This window comes from Protopterus annectens, chromosome 8.part0 (genome assembly GCF_019279795.1).
Source record: "Protopterus annectens isolate FY-2018-M chromosome 8.part0, PAN1.0, whole genome shotgun sequence".
NCBI lineage: Eukaryota > Metazoa > Chordata > Ceratodontiformes > Protopteridae > Protopterus > Protopterus annectens.
The window spans coordinates 84,787,043-84,803,577 of NC_056741.1; the positions used below are offsets into that span (position 1 = coordinate 84,787,043).

A 16,535-nucleotide genomic window follows, 5' to 3' on the forward strand; every position below is an offset into this window, starting at 1 on the left:
CTGTCTGCCGCAGGTTGGCTATATCTACAGTGTTTGTTTATGTGGTGTCCTTGACCACCCGGTTCTGAGCAGATCTGAGTGCTTCCTTTGAGACTGCGGACATATGTGAAGAAGGCCTTATGATTGTCTTTAGTAGATGCAGCCAGTTTGGACTCAAAGTTTGCTTTGGAGGATTTTACTAGTGCTCTTGTTTGCTTGCTCAGGCTAAGGAGATATTGCTTTCAGTTGGGCACCTGCTCCGTCTTGGTCATGCACAGCAATTTTTTCCTTTTATTAAAAGGTTTATTTATTACATATGTCCACCAGACAGGTTTATTCTTCCTTGAGGAAGATGATTTTGTCCTGTCAGGTATTCCTGATCCCATGCAGCTATATACATGTTTGTATAGTACTTTGGTTTAAGTTTGGACATATGTGCCAGTTCCTATGACTGGGGAGGAGCTGTGAAGCTGTTCAAACCTTCGTTCAAGAGTCTGTAATCAGCTTTAGAGAATTTTTTGTTTGAGCCTAGCTGTGTGTGTGTGTGTGGGGGGGGGGGGTGCAGGGGAGATGGTGACTTTGAAAGTGACTGCTTTGTAGTCGGATCTTACCAGGGCGGATGACACTGTAGGGATGCTGCAGCGGTTACTCATGTTGGATAATACCAAGTCCAAGATATTATCACCTGTTGTGGGGGTGTCAACCAACTGGTCCAAGCATTTGCATTGACAAAATCATGGAATCTCTGGGCATTTCAGTTATGGCATCAGTAGTTTTCCAATCTATAGTTGGATAGTTAAAGTCACCCAGGATCAGAGTAAAGGGCTGAATCTTGATAGATTTGAAGAAATCCATATAGGTGGAATGGGCATCTTGAGTCAAAGTTGGGGACCTGTAGCTAGCCATGATTTGAATAGAGGTCTTGTCAACGGTTAACTACACCTGGAGTATCTCCTGTGCATCATACTATTTGACCAGCCTGGAGATATGTCTTTAATATATACTGCAGCACCACCTCCTTTTTCTTTGCTACCCACAGTTTGGGATCTGAATGTATGATACGTTGAGTAACCTGGTATGGCTGGGGTGCTCTCCACAGCTTTGAACCAGGTTTCTGTGACTGCACAAATGTCTGCATCTCCCAGGGTTAAGAACGCTTGCAATGAGTGTAGTTTCATGTTTAGACTCCTAGCATTTAGCAGCACGACCTTTAATTTGCATTTTGATGAAATTTTCATTCTGGTAGTTTTGAGCTCATGACATTGCCTAAACAGGCACTATTGGGGTGGCAAAAACCTTTGTCAGAAGCCTGAAGCCCAAGGGAGACAGATACAGTCCATCTCTGGCAAAGTACTGTGGTCTGTCAATCATGTCCTCCCAGGCTGTCAGGTCCTAGATCGCCTTGAAATAACACCAGAAACTAAGCCAATTGTTAAAGTCAATCATTTACTGTTTGTATTAAGGCATCATTCTTGGTGACCATAGAATGCTGCTTAAGGCTAGGAACATATCTGTCTGGGGCACACATTCAGTGAGCTTGATCATGTCTCTCTTCATATAGTCCACGGAGGTATGTCTCAAATCATTCACACCAACATGGACTATGACAGAGTCATAACAGTACCTGCTGTTGAGAGACTTGACTGCAGTGGGTGATATGGTGGATTCTGGCACCTGCCAAAACTAACAGTGACTTTCTCCTTATCCATCCTGGTGAGGGGCACATTTGTGTGTCTCCCAATAAAGTCCCCTGTGACTAATATGTTGGGCTTATGTTTAGGCCTCAGTGGCTGTGAGACACAGGAGTGTGGTGTGGAGGGCAGTGGAGTTCACATGTGTTTTTGCCTTAGAGATTTATTTTATTTCAGTATGTTTTTATTGTGGACCTCCGCTTATGTGGGTCTGTGTTGTGTAGGTGTGGGTGGGGTTTGCGGTGTGGTGTTTGTATTGACAACCTTCTCAGTGCCAGATATACTGGCATGTGAGGGAGACAGTATAGACTCTATGTTCTTAATGTAACTGCATCGCTTACAAATTGTATTCCTAGGTAGTAGTAGTAGAAGGTTGTCCATGTACATGAGACAATTGCTATCCTGTCTCAGGGTGCCCATAGAAACCAGACTGGCAGGAGAAACCACAGGAAATTTACCATCCATATTTTTCAGTGTCTGAGGGAGAAACACCAGAGACAGCTAAGAGGGTAAAGGGTGGAAGGTCTAACAGGAGTACTTCTAGGTGATCACACAAGAGCTACTAAGGGAAAATTTGTAGCTGGAATACCTTGCAATGGGTTAAAAACAGTACATCTGTGGTGTGTGATGTGGAAACAGGTCCAAACCAGCTCAAACATGGGGTTTAAATACCACAAAAAAATAGAAGATTCTAGTAACACAGAAATCTAGCCAATCCTGCTAGTCCCTGCTTTCTTTAGCAATCAGCTTGTGCCATACAAGGTCCAGGAAGCCCTGCTACTCTCACTAGTAGAGGAGACCGGCCTCTACCAACATAAAATGGTTGCCAGAAACACAGAAGGTAAACAGAAAAAGGCTGCCAGAAACACTGAAGGCAAAAATAAACAGATCTGGATGCAGCAAGCCATGTATCCAGACTATGTTACTCAATTTAAGGGTAAGAACACAGTAAAACTCACAAAAAAACACAGATTAACCACATGCAGACAAAAACAGAACTCACAGTATGAAAAAATACAGTTAAACAGTAATGAAATGCAGTTAATCAGTAAATTGCTTTAAAACAGTGAAAATGTCATTAATTAGATCACAATCGCAACAGTAAAAAATGGCTCAACTAAAGCAGCAATTCAGTAGAGTACTACCATCAATATATATATATATATATATATATATATATATATATATATATATATATATATATATATATATATATATTTTTTTTTTATGGAAGTGAGGAGACAGAAGATAATTCAAGATGAAGAAGCTAAAGGCATGGGCCTTCAAAACTGATCTCACTGTACTCAGTAGACTGAGCTGATGCAATGGGTGGGCCTTCAAAACTGATCGCACTGTAGTCAGTAGACTGAGCTGCTGCAATGGGTGGGCCTTCACAACTGATCTCACTGCACTCAGTAGAATGAACTAATGCAATGGGACTGGGAGGAGTGTCCAAAATCAAATTTATAGTATAGGCAGGCAATTCAAAAGCAACCAAGCTTTAAGACTACAACAATAGTTGGGTTGGTCAGTGGGGATATAAGATCAGAACAGAGATAAGGATTCAATTCACTAAGCCTAAAAAACAGTTGCACAATTTAAACAGTATGCAGCAAATATTGTTTTAGTTAATCAGAAGTACAGAAAACAGTTGAAAATAAGCACTTATCTTTTGTGATCTCTCAGTAGGTTTTTGGAAAACAGTAGAACAAGGGCAGAAGACCTAACTCACTGCAGCTTTGAGCAAACAAGCACAAACAACTAGCTTAAACACTAGCTATTTAAGGCAGAGAAACAGGAAGCAGCCAAAGTTCAAAGTATCCAATCAAAAACACCTTAAACAGAATCCTGTAGCAGTAACTCTAGCCAGATCAGACCAAACAGAAACTCCCTCCCACGAAGCAACATCTAGGCCTCTCTAGACAAAAGATTAACTGTACTACAAGCTACAAAAGTCACAGATAGTACTAGATTCAGCTCTATGGTAGTGTTTTTCAAGTGGAGCAACAAGTAAAATGAACAGAACAAGCAGTGAAACAAAAAGGCAACAAAGATCAGAACAGAGGTAAGGATTCAGTTCACTAAGCCTAAAAACAGTTGCACAGTTTAAACAGATATGCAGCAAATATTGTTTTAGTCAATTAGAAGTGCAGAAAACAGTTGAAAATAAGCACTTATCTTTTGTAATCTCACAGCATGTTTTTTGAAAACAGCAGAGCAAGGGCAGAAGACCTAACTCACTGCAGCTTAGATCAAACAAGCATAAACTGGTTTAAACACTGGCTATTTAAGGCAGAGAAACAGGAACCAGCCAAAGTTCAAATTATCCAATCAAAAACACCTTAAACAGTGCCCTGTAGCAGTAACTCTAGCCAGAATAGACCAAATTTTAACTCCATTCCATGAAGCAACAACTAGGCCTCTCTAGACAAAAGATTAACTGTACTACAAGCTACAAAAGTCACAAACAGTACTAGATTCAGCTCTATGGTAGTGTTTTTCAAGTGGAGCAATAAGTAAAATGAACAGAACAAGCAGAGAAACAAAAAGGTAACAAAGATCAGGACAGAGGAAGGATTCAATTCACTAAGCCTGAAAACAGTTGTACAGTTTAAACAGGCATGCAGCAAGTATTGTTTTAGTTAAATGATTAATAACTCTTTCAGGTATTTGCTTGTTATGCAGTTTGTAGGACTGTTTCAAATTATTTCCTGAGAGGTAGTATTCCTGTCACCAACGCTTTTCCCATACTGAACAGATGATAATGCAGGCTACATTTTTTTTGCTTGTATCATTTGAGCAGAAGAATAAAGCTATGTCCACAGTACAAGGTTTGATCCCTTCCACTTTCATTTATTTGCCAACCGTGTAACCAAACAGATCCTTTAATAAGGCAGTGCTCCCAGGCCATGCTTAAAAACAGGCAAGTGTGTCCAGTGGGCTTTTCTGGCAAACAAATAGATAATATAAGTAATAAAAATAAATTATCTTGCTGCATAGTTGTATTTAATTGGCACAGGAATCACATTATTCAATAACACATCATATTCTACAGATTTTTCAGCAGAATTAATAAAATGTTTTTCAATGTGGCAGTTACCACAAATGATTAAGACTATAAGGCATCAATAATTTACTTTCTGGAGTTCAGAGTTTGAGTCTATCAGCCTCCTATATGATTTTGAGCAAGTCACTAAGATTGCCCACTGTGAAGATTGCACTAGGCTTCTGAATGGTCTTCCGGACTACATGCCTAGTAACTACTAAGAATATAGAATACCCTAGACATTGCAATCACTGCCTTAAAACGGCAGGTTCAGAACACCTGAAATGTAAAATCAATTTCATAGGATCATAGGAACTACAAGGCAATTAAATCTGAATACCATGTGTGTCTCCAAATATTGCCCTTATTATATAATCCTGCTTTCAGAAGGGCAAAACATGTCAAGTCAGGGATAGTCTAGAGGGTATCTACCAAATCATCCAGGTTCACCTAAAACAAGTTAATGTGGTCACTCTGCATAACATGCAAAGGCAGTTTGTTACAGATATGGGGCAGCAAATGTGTAATGGAGCTATCCCTCATATGCATTTTATTTATATGGTACTTGAGGTTCAAATCTGTCATTAAGGTCTTTACATGGCAGTTCATCCTGTCCTGTCCTGTAATGCACTAGAGTAGAAATATAAAACTGAAGGACTCATAAGGATGCTAAGTTTTGATAGAATTCTCAGTCTTCACATAAAGGTGTATGTACTGAAATCAAATAGCAGCACTGCATACCTTTCTTGTGGAAAGCATTTAATAATTATTGTATGTCCTAATGTGCAGAGTTCTTGTGGGTTTATTTTTCAGAATACTAGAGAATCTGCATTCAATTATATTCAGATAGTTTGTTCATCCCTATTTTAATTCTGTGTTAACATGAATGAAGCCGAGTTATGGACATTGGTTACACGAAAGAATATTGAAAAGTAGTTAATGACATACAAAGAACTGTGATAAATTCCTGATGATGTAACTAGAATGGTGATAAAATATATGTGCTGTGCCCTCAATTAACATTTTAGTCATAGCCTTTAACCATGTCTATTGTTAGGATAAATAGATTTACTCAATAAAAATAAAACCAGCAGAGAAGTTATTAATCTGTAATGAAGCATATTTAGAATGGCAATACCACATTATCAAGATCTACAGTATGAATCGTACAGTATTTTAAGTTTCATATGAGCCCTAGGAAATGTTAACATGTTTGAAATCCATTTCTTCAAAAATATGTTATTATTGTTAATTAAATTATTTTGCATAGAATATAATACTGTTTTTGAAACAGATGATATTTAGCAGGTAGCAATGGGTACGGGTAATTATAAACACACCTACATTTTTCATTAATTATAATTTTGGGGTAAAACGTGTCTTTGTACTAAGTGGAATCAAAACTATTAGCTGAAATAGGAGTTAACTTCACTACCAAATATTTAGTCAGTTTTGACTTCGGTTTGAATGTAAGGGGCAACGTTAACTGTTTCTTGCAAGAAAAAGAAATCTGGACTGAAAATTCTGATTTGTTGCAGCTCATTATACCATCTGGCATATTGCCAAAGTTATCCATTTTCAGTATACCAGGTAGACTGTGATTATGGTTTGAAATAAAAATAATAAACTCATTTACCAAATTTTCAGTTCCAAAATGGACGCATTAACTTTAGTTCATCTAATTGTTATTGTAGTAACTAATTATAAGGCTCTCTTACTTATTCAAAGAGGAATAATAGAGAGAGAGACTGAGTGAGAGATGGGTAGTCCCTGTTTTACCTGTCCTTCAGTATGTATTTCTTTTGATTTATAAGACCATACTCTGACAATGGTGAGGAAATCAATATAAATATGTTAAATTTCTAATTAAACTCAAAGACATGGAAAAAACTGCCTAACACTTTAGCAAGTTAAAATGTTGTGAATGTTTCTACTTTTTTTTTTTTTTTTTTTTTTTAAGGATAGTAATAAAACACACAAACACACACACACACACACACACATGCTCACGCATGTATACAGTACCTCCTTATGCATCCAGGTCAGGTACCCAATCCAGGAGTCAGCAGAGTCATGATCCTAAGCGTTTAAGGTCCATAAAGTGTACAACCATCCACAACAATATTTTGATCATAGGTAACTCAACAGTTAGAAAGCTTAATCTCTCACCATGGTACTCTACAGTATAATGACAGTAAGTTGTCTTCCTAGAGGGTTCTACCTGATAACGCCAACACCCAAAACACCGTCAACGAAATAACCGACACCACAAAACCGAAAGTTCAAAAACATGAAACTTCACATGCCCGTCAAACCACAATCCCGACAATCAACAAAACAAATACCTTTCCCAAAAAACACACACACAACACAAGCACACCAAAAACATTATAAACCTACACTAAACCATACATATACAACTATCTATGCACTAACCTTAACCCAAACCCTAACCTTAAGGACCATCACTATCGCACACTTAACTGACCTGCACCCTAACCCTAACTCACTTAATCTGCACCAAGCCTAAAGTCCATCACTATCGCACACTTACCTGACCCGCAGCCTAACCCTAACTCACGTGATCCGCCCCTAACCCTAACGTCCATCACTATCGTACACTTACCTGACCTGCACCCTAACCCTAATGTCCGTCACTATCACACACTTACCTTACCCGTACCCTGACCCTAACATCCATCCCTATCGCACACTTACCTTAACATGTCGGTGTTCTCAGTGTTGGGATTTTCAACTGTTGCTCATCTCTGCTGTCGATCTTCTGGTGTTGGTTATCTCGTTGTCTGTGTTTTCAGCTTTCGGCAAAATCAGGTAGACCATCCTAGAGACATTATCTATGATGTAATGATGACCCATAGGTCTTTCCCTTCTGGTAAATATGAATATGACCTGGAGGTAGGTTATATGAGGGTGAATGATCCTAAGTATCAATCCAGAGAGAGAAATGCATAAGGGTATGATTGATCACAAAATTCTGTGCATACGTCTGAGGCTGGGAAAGCACTGATCTTGAGTAAAGTGCTATTATTATCAAGAATGATGCTGCAATTCAAACACAGAATAATCAACTTTAACCATTAAATGAATACATAGTATGATTCTAGGAGGTCCAGCATATGCCAGCATGGAAAAAGGGGATAACAGCTCTTCCTGCTTCATCATAAATGAATTGCACCAATTTCTGTATGGCTTTTGCATGCTGACTAAAGTTTGTGATGCTACCAAGTGCTATTTTTAGGCAGAGTTTATCCTACTGGCATTACAACATAATGAATTATAATTTAGACTATATCTCAGTAGTTCTATTCAATGCAAGAAGTATAAACAAAAAGATCACAGTGGCTCTATTCAATGCAAGAAGTATAAACAAAAAGAAACTCAACTGATTGCATTCCTGATGATTAAACACATCCACAACTATATAATTATAGAGACTCAGTTTCATTTTGGTGACAGCATTCCTTCTGCACTTGAGTTAAGTACCTATCATGCCCTCAGACCTCCTGGTAGGTGAGACAGAAGTATGAGTCTATATCCATGACCCTATTTTCTCATAACAAATCTCTCATAATCCCTACTCATAACTTCCACAGTTTCAAGTTACACTGAATAAATATAGCTACCCAACATTGCCAGCTACGTACAAATCATCTTCATTGTCTCCTGTTGTCTACAGTAATTTCTTAAATGCTTTAGATAAAATAGGTATCCAACCCAGTGTAATATCTTTGCTGATTTTTAACTGCCGTAGCGATACCTGGCAAATTTATACAACCAATTAGAAATGTGTCCAACACTTTCTATATTTTGTTAATACCAGCTCTCTTAAAGACGTTGTTGGCCTTCTGTGTATAGAACCCAATGTCCTCAATGCTGCCTTTACAAATAGAGCTGTTTCTTCCATTTTACCATAAGGATCCTCTCACCTTACCTATCAAACTTTTAGCTACAAAAATCTGGACAAAGCCTGACAGAATGGGGGGACAAACTCCCAAAAATAGCGACAGATTTTAAATATTGCTCTTTTAACTTGGAAAGCTGCTAGAATAACAAGATTTGTCTTGGCATACATTTTTCTGAAGGATATGAAGTCTGAAACACAAATGTCTATCATTATTTAATGCCTTCAATCTTAAGATCATCCTAGTGAATTTCCATAAAATCACAAGTTTTATGAGCAACAGATCAAAAGTATGAGGCAAAGATCGGGACATTCTGCGAAAATCTGTACTGCAGAGAGGTATGCATCTCACCCTAGTTAAATCAAAACACAATTCTTTTAAAGCTAGTAGAACTCACATTGTAAGTGTCCAAGCAAAACTGTTATAACTCTCACATGACCTACATTTTATTTATATATTTGTTAGTTGAATGAGTTAGAGCAGTGAACTACAGAGACATTTTTCAGGCATAGCCTGGGAGCACTCCCTTGTCAAATGACTTGCCTAAAGTCACAGATTGGCAAATGGAGACTGAATACATCAAACATGGAAAACAGACAGCAGCTTGTTAGCAGCTCTTAGCCTTAATCACCAGTGCTGTCTGAATAAATAAATTCCAAAGTACTACACACTGACCCTTATTACAAAAGCTGTCTCCTACACTTCTGGTCTCTAGTTCAAGCTGCACTAAGAAGACCATGCTTAGCCATGCCAAATATAATTGACATTTAAAGAATAATCCATTATGATAGAATGTGTTTATTTATAAATTGTTTAACAAAATAACAAAAAAAAAAAAAAAAAAAAACAATATTGTTATTAGAGATTTTGGCACATATGTTAACAGCTCACTGTCATTTGACTATCATGTCTTCATAATAATTCAGGAATCTTTGTAATCTGCCCAACTAATTTACAAAGAAGTCTCCTTTAGAACTTTTAGTATCCCTATGTTAATCCCTCATAAGGATTGTCACTGAATATAATGCCCCTTCTGGCCTGCAGCTCCTAATCATGTTAGTCTCCTGGACTATTTTTAATTGAAAAGAAGAAAATCTCCAGATCTCAAGTTTCTTAGTTACCCAGATACAATGGCAGCCCTCCTATTGTCCCCACTCTCCAACCTGCTTTTTCACAATTGCCTTTTTTTTGTTGTTTTTTTCAATCATGAAAGATCCTTTTGGATTCGATCTCCTGTACGTTACAGAGCGAAGGCCTTCTTTAAACATCTTTATCAAGGAACATAGGGTACATCAAGAAATAAGCAAGATTTCTTGGTGAGAGAGATACATCTGTAATAATATGCCCTTTTAGAATGTTTTGGAGAAGGACCATAACTCTCATCTGTGTAGATTTTCACAAAGTGTTCGTCATAAAATTTATGGCTTTCTGAAAAATCACTGCAGACAACAGTCGCTAAATAATGCCATACTTTTGAGTTAAAGACTTTCATAGCCTTCAGAAAATGAGTACTAACACAAATCTTGCTAGTCTAACAACTTTCTAAGCTTATGAGAGCAATATTTAAAATCTGTCCATATTTTTTGAGCCTTTGGTCTCCATTATTTTAGACATTTATTTTTTCCGATTTCGTATACTAAGATTTAGATAGGTATGGACAGGACAAACTGGTGAAAAGTTTCCAGTACACATCAGAGACATTAATAAAAAAGTATGACAATAATGTTGCAACCCAGTTTTATAGGTTACATAAAGGTGATCCAGCTGAACTTGATTCAGAAGGAGACAGAGTTGGTATTAGGGAAGGATGCATCTTAAAAGACTATTTGTTATATAAAGAAATAATTTATAGTTTAAAGCTTGGTACAATGTGCCATAAGGGCTTAAATAATTAAATCACTTGGAAATATTTATTTAGCTAATGGTTTAAAAGTTTTTTTTTTCCTTTTCATTCCTTAATTGTTTTAATTGTGTATTAGTTCATCTATTATATATACTATTCTTTCTTGTATACCTGTTGTTTTCATTCCCTGAATCCATTACGCCAAGGCACATGAATAAAGGTGTTTTAGTCTTTTATGTCATTAGTGTTATTTGTGGTGTAAAATTGCAGTATCTTGTAAAATTAGAGTTACCAGTTTCTTGCTGGAACAAGAGAAGGGGATCCCAACGTTGATGTTATGTTATAAAAAACAGTCCACATGCTGGAAGACTTGCTGAAAATAAAAAGTAAGGTAAGAGTGCATCAGGACAGTATTTGGCATTCAGGCACAGACAACCTAGTCCATAGTGAAAACTGTAAAGGAACACAACAGCTACTTTTAAACAGGAAGGACACTGGACATGCATGCAACTGCTCACAGCTCTGCATGCATACTTAGAGATTCCATTCTTCTGTTTCCACATTATGAACTACAGAGAAATATATCACTCATGGTGTGTATGGTATGGTAACACAAAGCACTGACCATATGCAGCCTTTTTTCTCTGTGGGAGAAAGAAGTGTTTTTTAAAGAAGGGTCAAAGATCATATGTCTTATCAGTTTTGTGTAGCTTTCTGTTTTGCATTTCCAGAAGTATTGGTAGGCAAAATCTATAGCTAGTACTGCAAAGAAGAAACTCAAGGAGGGCAAAGCAAAACAGGGAAGGATGTCAATGGTCTGATTAAATAAAACTGATGGCTTTAGTAATATATAAAAGAAAAAGAGATATAAGAGAAAAAGAGACTTCTGATTTTTTGAGATTCACCTATAATGTTTCAGAAAATAAGCTACAATTTTTGGATATAGAAATTTATAAAAGTAATAATGTATTCGAATCTAAAGTATATAGGAAATCGACATACTGTAATTCTTATTTGCACTATAATAGTGCACACCCTACACATTGCAAAAAGAATATTGTAAAAGGGCAATTTGTGAGGGGATCGAGAATGACAAGTAAGCCCGAGGACTTTAAACTGGAATGTGATTTGTTGGAGAGAATGTTTTTAGATAGAGGATATAGTAAAGAATTTGTTAGTAATATTAGGCTAGAGGTAGAAAAGAAAAGAGCAGATAAATTTTACCCTATATTAGGAGAAAAAGTAAATGATGGACAACAACAAAAAATAAAAGATAAAGTACTTATTAATAATGAAGAATATCAACATGCTTTTACCTTAGAATTTAATGCTTTAAACAATAATATTAGGACTGTTTTTTTTAATGAATGGGAAAGGTTTATGGCACTTATTGACTTGGGGGGACTTCCTAAAGGTATACCTAAAGTAGTATATAGAAATCCTGATAATATAAAAGATTACTTGGAACAGAAAAAGGTTAGTCAAAATAAAACTAAGGGAGTGAAAAAGTTGGGTACATATTCTTGTGGAAAATGTAATCAATGTAGTTATATGGTCAATAAGGAGAAAATCTATATAGAAAGTAGAAAGAAATGGATTGGTAGTAAAGGGATGTATAATTGTGAGACGAAGGGTTTAGTATACCTAGCTACCTGTGAAAAGTGTGAATCTTTTTATATAGGTAAAACCAAGAGGACTTTAAAAAGAAGAGTGTATGAACATACCTATGATATAATAAAGATAAAAGAAACAAATGCATTATATAAACATTCAAAGGTATGGAAAGAAAGCAAATTTTTCTTTTTAGTAATTGAACATATAAAGGATGGGATTAGAGGGGGTCCATGGGAAGATACTATTGGGTATAGAGAGTTGTGGTGGCAAGTGACATTAGAAGCAAGTAAACATCCAGGTCTTAATGAATATGTGTCTATTCTACCCCTTTTAAAATTAAAGGCAGCTAAACTATGAATGTTAGTTTAGTTGTAATATAATTCTGTACCAATAGATGAAACCATTGTATTATAAATGTATTTTCCTAAGGCAGCTAAACTATGAATGTTAGTTTGGTTGGAATATAATTTTGTACCAATAGATGGAGCTATTGTGTTATAAAATGTATTTCCCTTTATGATGAAGATTTATATTATATAATAACAAGATTTTTAAAAAATATAATTAAGTATTTATGATGTATTACTTTATTACTTGATAGTATTTTAATTAATTATAAGAATATGAAGATGTATAAATTATTTTATTGAATTTTATAGAAAGAAATTTTATGAATATTTATGAGCCCAGAATGTGAATTGATTTGTGCATTCAAATTTAATTGAAGCTTTTTTATTGGATTATTAGTTTTAATAGAGGTATATAAATATGTATGTTTAATTAGTATTAGCATCTGATGAAGTCCAGTGAGGAGACGAAAACGCGATTTTAGTGAAGAGCGTTAATGTGGAAGTGTATTGTGCGTGTTTGGTAAAATTAAAAGTTCCTTTAAACTTTTGGAGATCTTTCTTCGTGTGACTGCACTCCTTTTTGGTATTATTGGTGTTTGTGGAGAGCTGCCGTTTTTCATATTCAATATATAAAAGAAACAAAAATATGAAAGCCCGAGAAATTTGGGAACAAACCTTTAACATCATAGCATAAAACATCATACATGCTACATAGTAACAAGGTACAAAGGAACCTAGAACTGTACAAACAATCACACAGTCAAACTATGGACTTGAAATCCTTCTTGTAGGTGCTGTTTTTATAACAACAGAATTGAATGAGAAAGCATCTTTGTATATAGTGTAAATAGATATGTTTTATGACATACATGTTACTATATTGAATGCAATGTATAATATTCACTGATGGTCATGCTGTAAGAATGCAAATTATTGTGATTTATATAAATGAAAAAATGAAAATAAAAATTATTGAAAAAAAAATAAAACTGATGTCTTCTCCGAGAATCAAGAAGGGACCATATTTGGCCACCAAGTTCTTCTGATGTGCTCACAGCTTTAGTTTCTACATTGATAATTGTAAAATCACAGGGAAGGAATAATTGATTGTCATCAATTGCTTTCTATTTCACAGGTACTGGATGGAAGGCAACCCTAGTAATTCTGACTCTGGACATCCTACTGGTGAGGATTGCGTTACAGTGAACTATAATACATTAACACTGAAAACCTGGAATGATGAATCATGCTATAAGACCTTCAGGTGGATTTGTGAAAAGGAGCTTGCAGTCGTTTCCATATAACATAAAATGTATTTTCATTGTCTATGGAATTAAATGAACTTTATAAGAACACCACACTCTCTGCTAGTGACATAGAGAAATAAATAACTATTCCCTTCAGCTTGTACGATCCTGCCATTTTTTTCTATTAATGATCTATTTAAAACTTTGCTTTTTTCTATTTATTTTGCTCTCTTTATTACAAAACAGTAATGAGTAACATTGCAGGAACCATCAACAACATAGAGTCTTGACTGTGCAGCTGCAACTTTATTAAGTCATAGTATCCCACCTAGCAATCAGTTTTAGTGGAAAATGGGATGATCAAGTTGAAAGCCTTCAAAATAAAGCTTTCTTCTTTCAAAACCATTTCCTCCAAAAAGAAAAAAAAATCTATTCATTGATCATAATAATTGTACATCAAAAAGTGTAAATCAATGAGGCAGTTATAGACACATATATAGACACTAATTGTAGATACTATACTTCTAAAGGTTTAACGCTATTGCATTATGATATAACTAATGTTATGCATCAGAGCTCCTAAGAACCATGTAACACCAAACAGAATATCAATGTACAGGTGTTATAAGCGTCTGCATATTCCTTTTATGACTTAAAGCTATATGGTATTCACACACCTTCTAAAATATATCTCTCATATATTTTTATGCGTTGGATAGGACTAAAAGAGACAAGATTGACTAGAACTTTTCCACTGATTATTGTCTCTGAGCATGAAATTATCATGGACACAAAAATATACTCGCGTTAAAATGGCGGGAATCTTGCTTCCTACAGCACGCATCTCTTCAACAGATGTCAAATTAAATATTCTCTTAAATACATGCTAGCCTGAGATGTCTCTTCTCTGCAGTGCCCTGTTTTCTCTAGAACAGTGTCATAAATTCCAAGTACCCCATCCAAGAATGACACCACTGATATAATAAAATCCCATTATAGACATTGCCTGCCCTGAAAAGGATTGAAATCACTACACGCGGTGTCTTGCGTACAAAGAGACACAAAGTCATAAAATATCAAAATTTGCAGGCAGAAATTAGAGCAATGTGGAAGAAAGATACCCAGACAGTTCCAATAACAGTAGGAGCAACAGGTCTTATAAAACATATTCTACAATCGTATTTAGATACGTTAACAAAATATGTAACTCCATACAAATTTTAGAAGGAGTCATTACTGGTCACATTGTGGGTGCTGCAAAGTGTACTTTTGGCTGACATCAAAGAATGAAACAATACTAATTTCATGAACTTTAATTGTACTTTGACTTAGGAATGGGGTCCATTCTTGTCATGGTATTAGAAACTCAAAAGACTTGGAGAAATTAAAAACAAATGCCAGAAGCTATAGCAAACCTACTCACTAACAAATTCAGCTCCAACTTTACACCTCTCTCCTTCTCAAACTCCCCCCAGGAAATACCATCAGATATAACTCCTCATATTATCACTAGGGAAGAGGTCCTTAATGTTCTCTTTAAGGCCAAGAACACTGCATCAATGGCCCCGGCCTAGACAGTATCCCAGGATGCTTTCTAAATGGCATAAAACATAACCTACCAGTCCATCTGGAATTGCTGTTTAACTGTAGCCTCCAAACAAGCTTCATGCCTCATGAATGGAGGACAGCAACAGTCATCCCTCTGCACAAAGGTGGGCCATATATAAATCCTGGAAAGTGCAGACCCATAAGCCTCACCAGTCTCATATGCAAAGCCATGGAAATAATTATCATGAAAATGATCAACAGTGACATAGGAAACCTCCAGACACTGGATCCAACCCAATTTGGTTTCACCAAGGGCAGGTCATGCCTATTCAGCCTAGTTGACTTCTTTAGGTAGTCACCAAAACAATGCATGACGGCAAAATGGTTCTCACTGCCTATCTTGACCTGGCCAAGACATTTGACACAATACCTCATTCAGGACAAACTCAATACAAACTCAATAGGCTAGGTATAAATGTTTATGTCACCTTTTGGGTAGCCAGCTGGCTCACAGAGAGGACCCAGGAAGTTAGATTTGGGGAATCCACCTCTACAAAAAGGCTATCACAAACAGAGTCCCTCAGGGATTGGTCCTGGGACCAATTCTGTTTGGCACTTACTTGTTGGAAGTCAAGGCCAATGTCAGTGACCTCTGGCTGACTATATTTTCAGATGACTGCAAATTAGGAGCATTCATAGACTCCCGCACTGAAGTAAATATTCTCCAGGAAGGGCTGACACAGATAAATAACTGGTGTCAGAGCACTGGACTTAAGCTAAATGTCAAGAAATATATAATAGTATCCATCAGGAAGTCATCCACCCCTGGTAATTATCATATTGACAACACACCCCTAAGTGTTGTCTCATAGTCAGGGACTTGGAGACACACATAGACAGTAATGTATGTAGCCTTTGACCATCATGTGTCTTCAGTAGTGAGGAAATCATTTTATGTTCTACAACTTATGGCAAAGGTATGGCAACTAGGTCCAATGAAGTCATTGTTCCGTTGTATTTAGCATTTATCAGACGTATCATTGAGTACAGGGCCCCTTTAGTAAGTATCTAATGGGTACATACAACAATTGTGACATATACACAGGTTCCTCACTAAAAGGAAACAGGACATAAGTAACATATCCTATTCAGACCACCTGAAAAGGACCTATCCCTGTATTCTGTCTTCTACAGGCTGTTGAGGGGAGATATATGCCTACCATACAGGGTATTGTAAGACTCCACCCTGATGGACATCCTGAATATCCACAAAACAAGCAGCATCAGAACTACC

General features: G+C 36.5%; 1 protein-coding gene across 1 annotated transcript in view; it reads left to right on the top strand.

The window, feature by feature from the left end:
- LOC122808146 (C-type lectin domain family 4 member E-like) overlaps window positions 1-13,799 on the top strand; it is a 348,558-nt gene extending 334,759 nt beyond the window's left edge. Inside the window, exon 5 of the mRNA XM_044079117.1 lies at window positions 13,582-13,799. Within this exon, the coding sequence (XP_043935052.1) occupies window positions 13,582-13,750 (169 nt within the window). The 3' untranslated portion in view covers window positions 13,751-13,799. The remainder of the gene's footprint in view (window positions 1-13,581) is intronic.
- The last annotated feature ends 2,736 nt before the right edge of the window (window positions 13,800-16,535 follow it).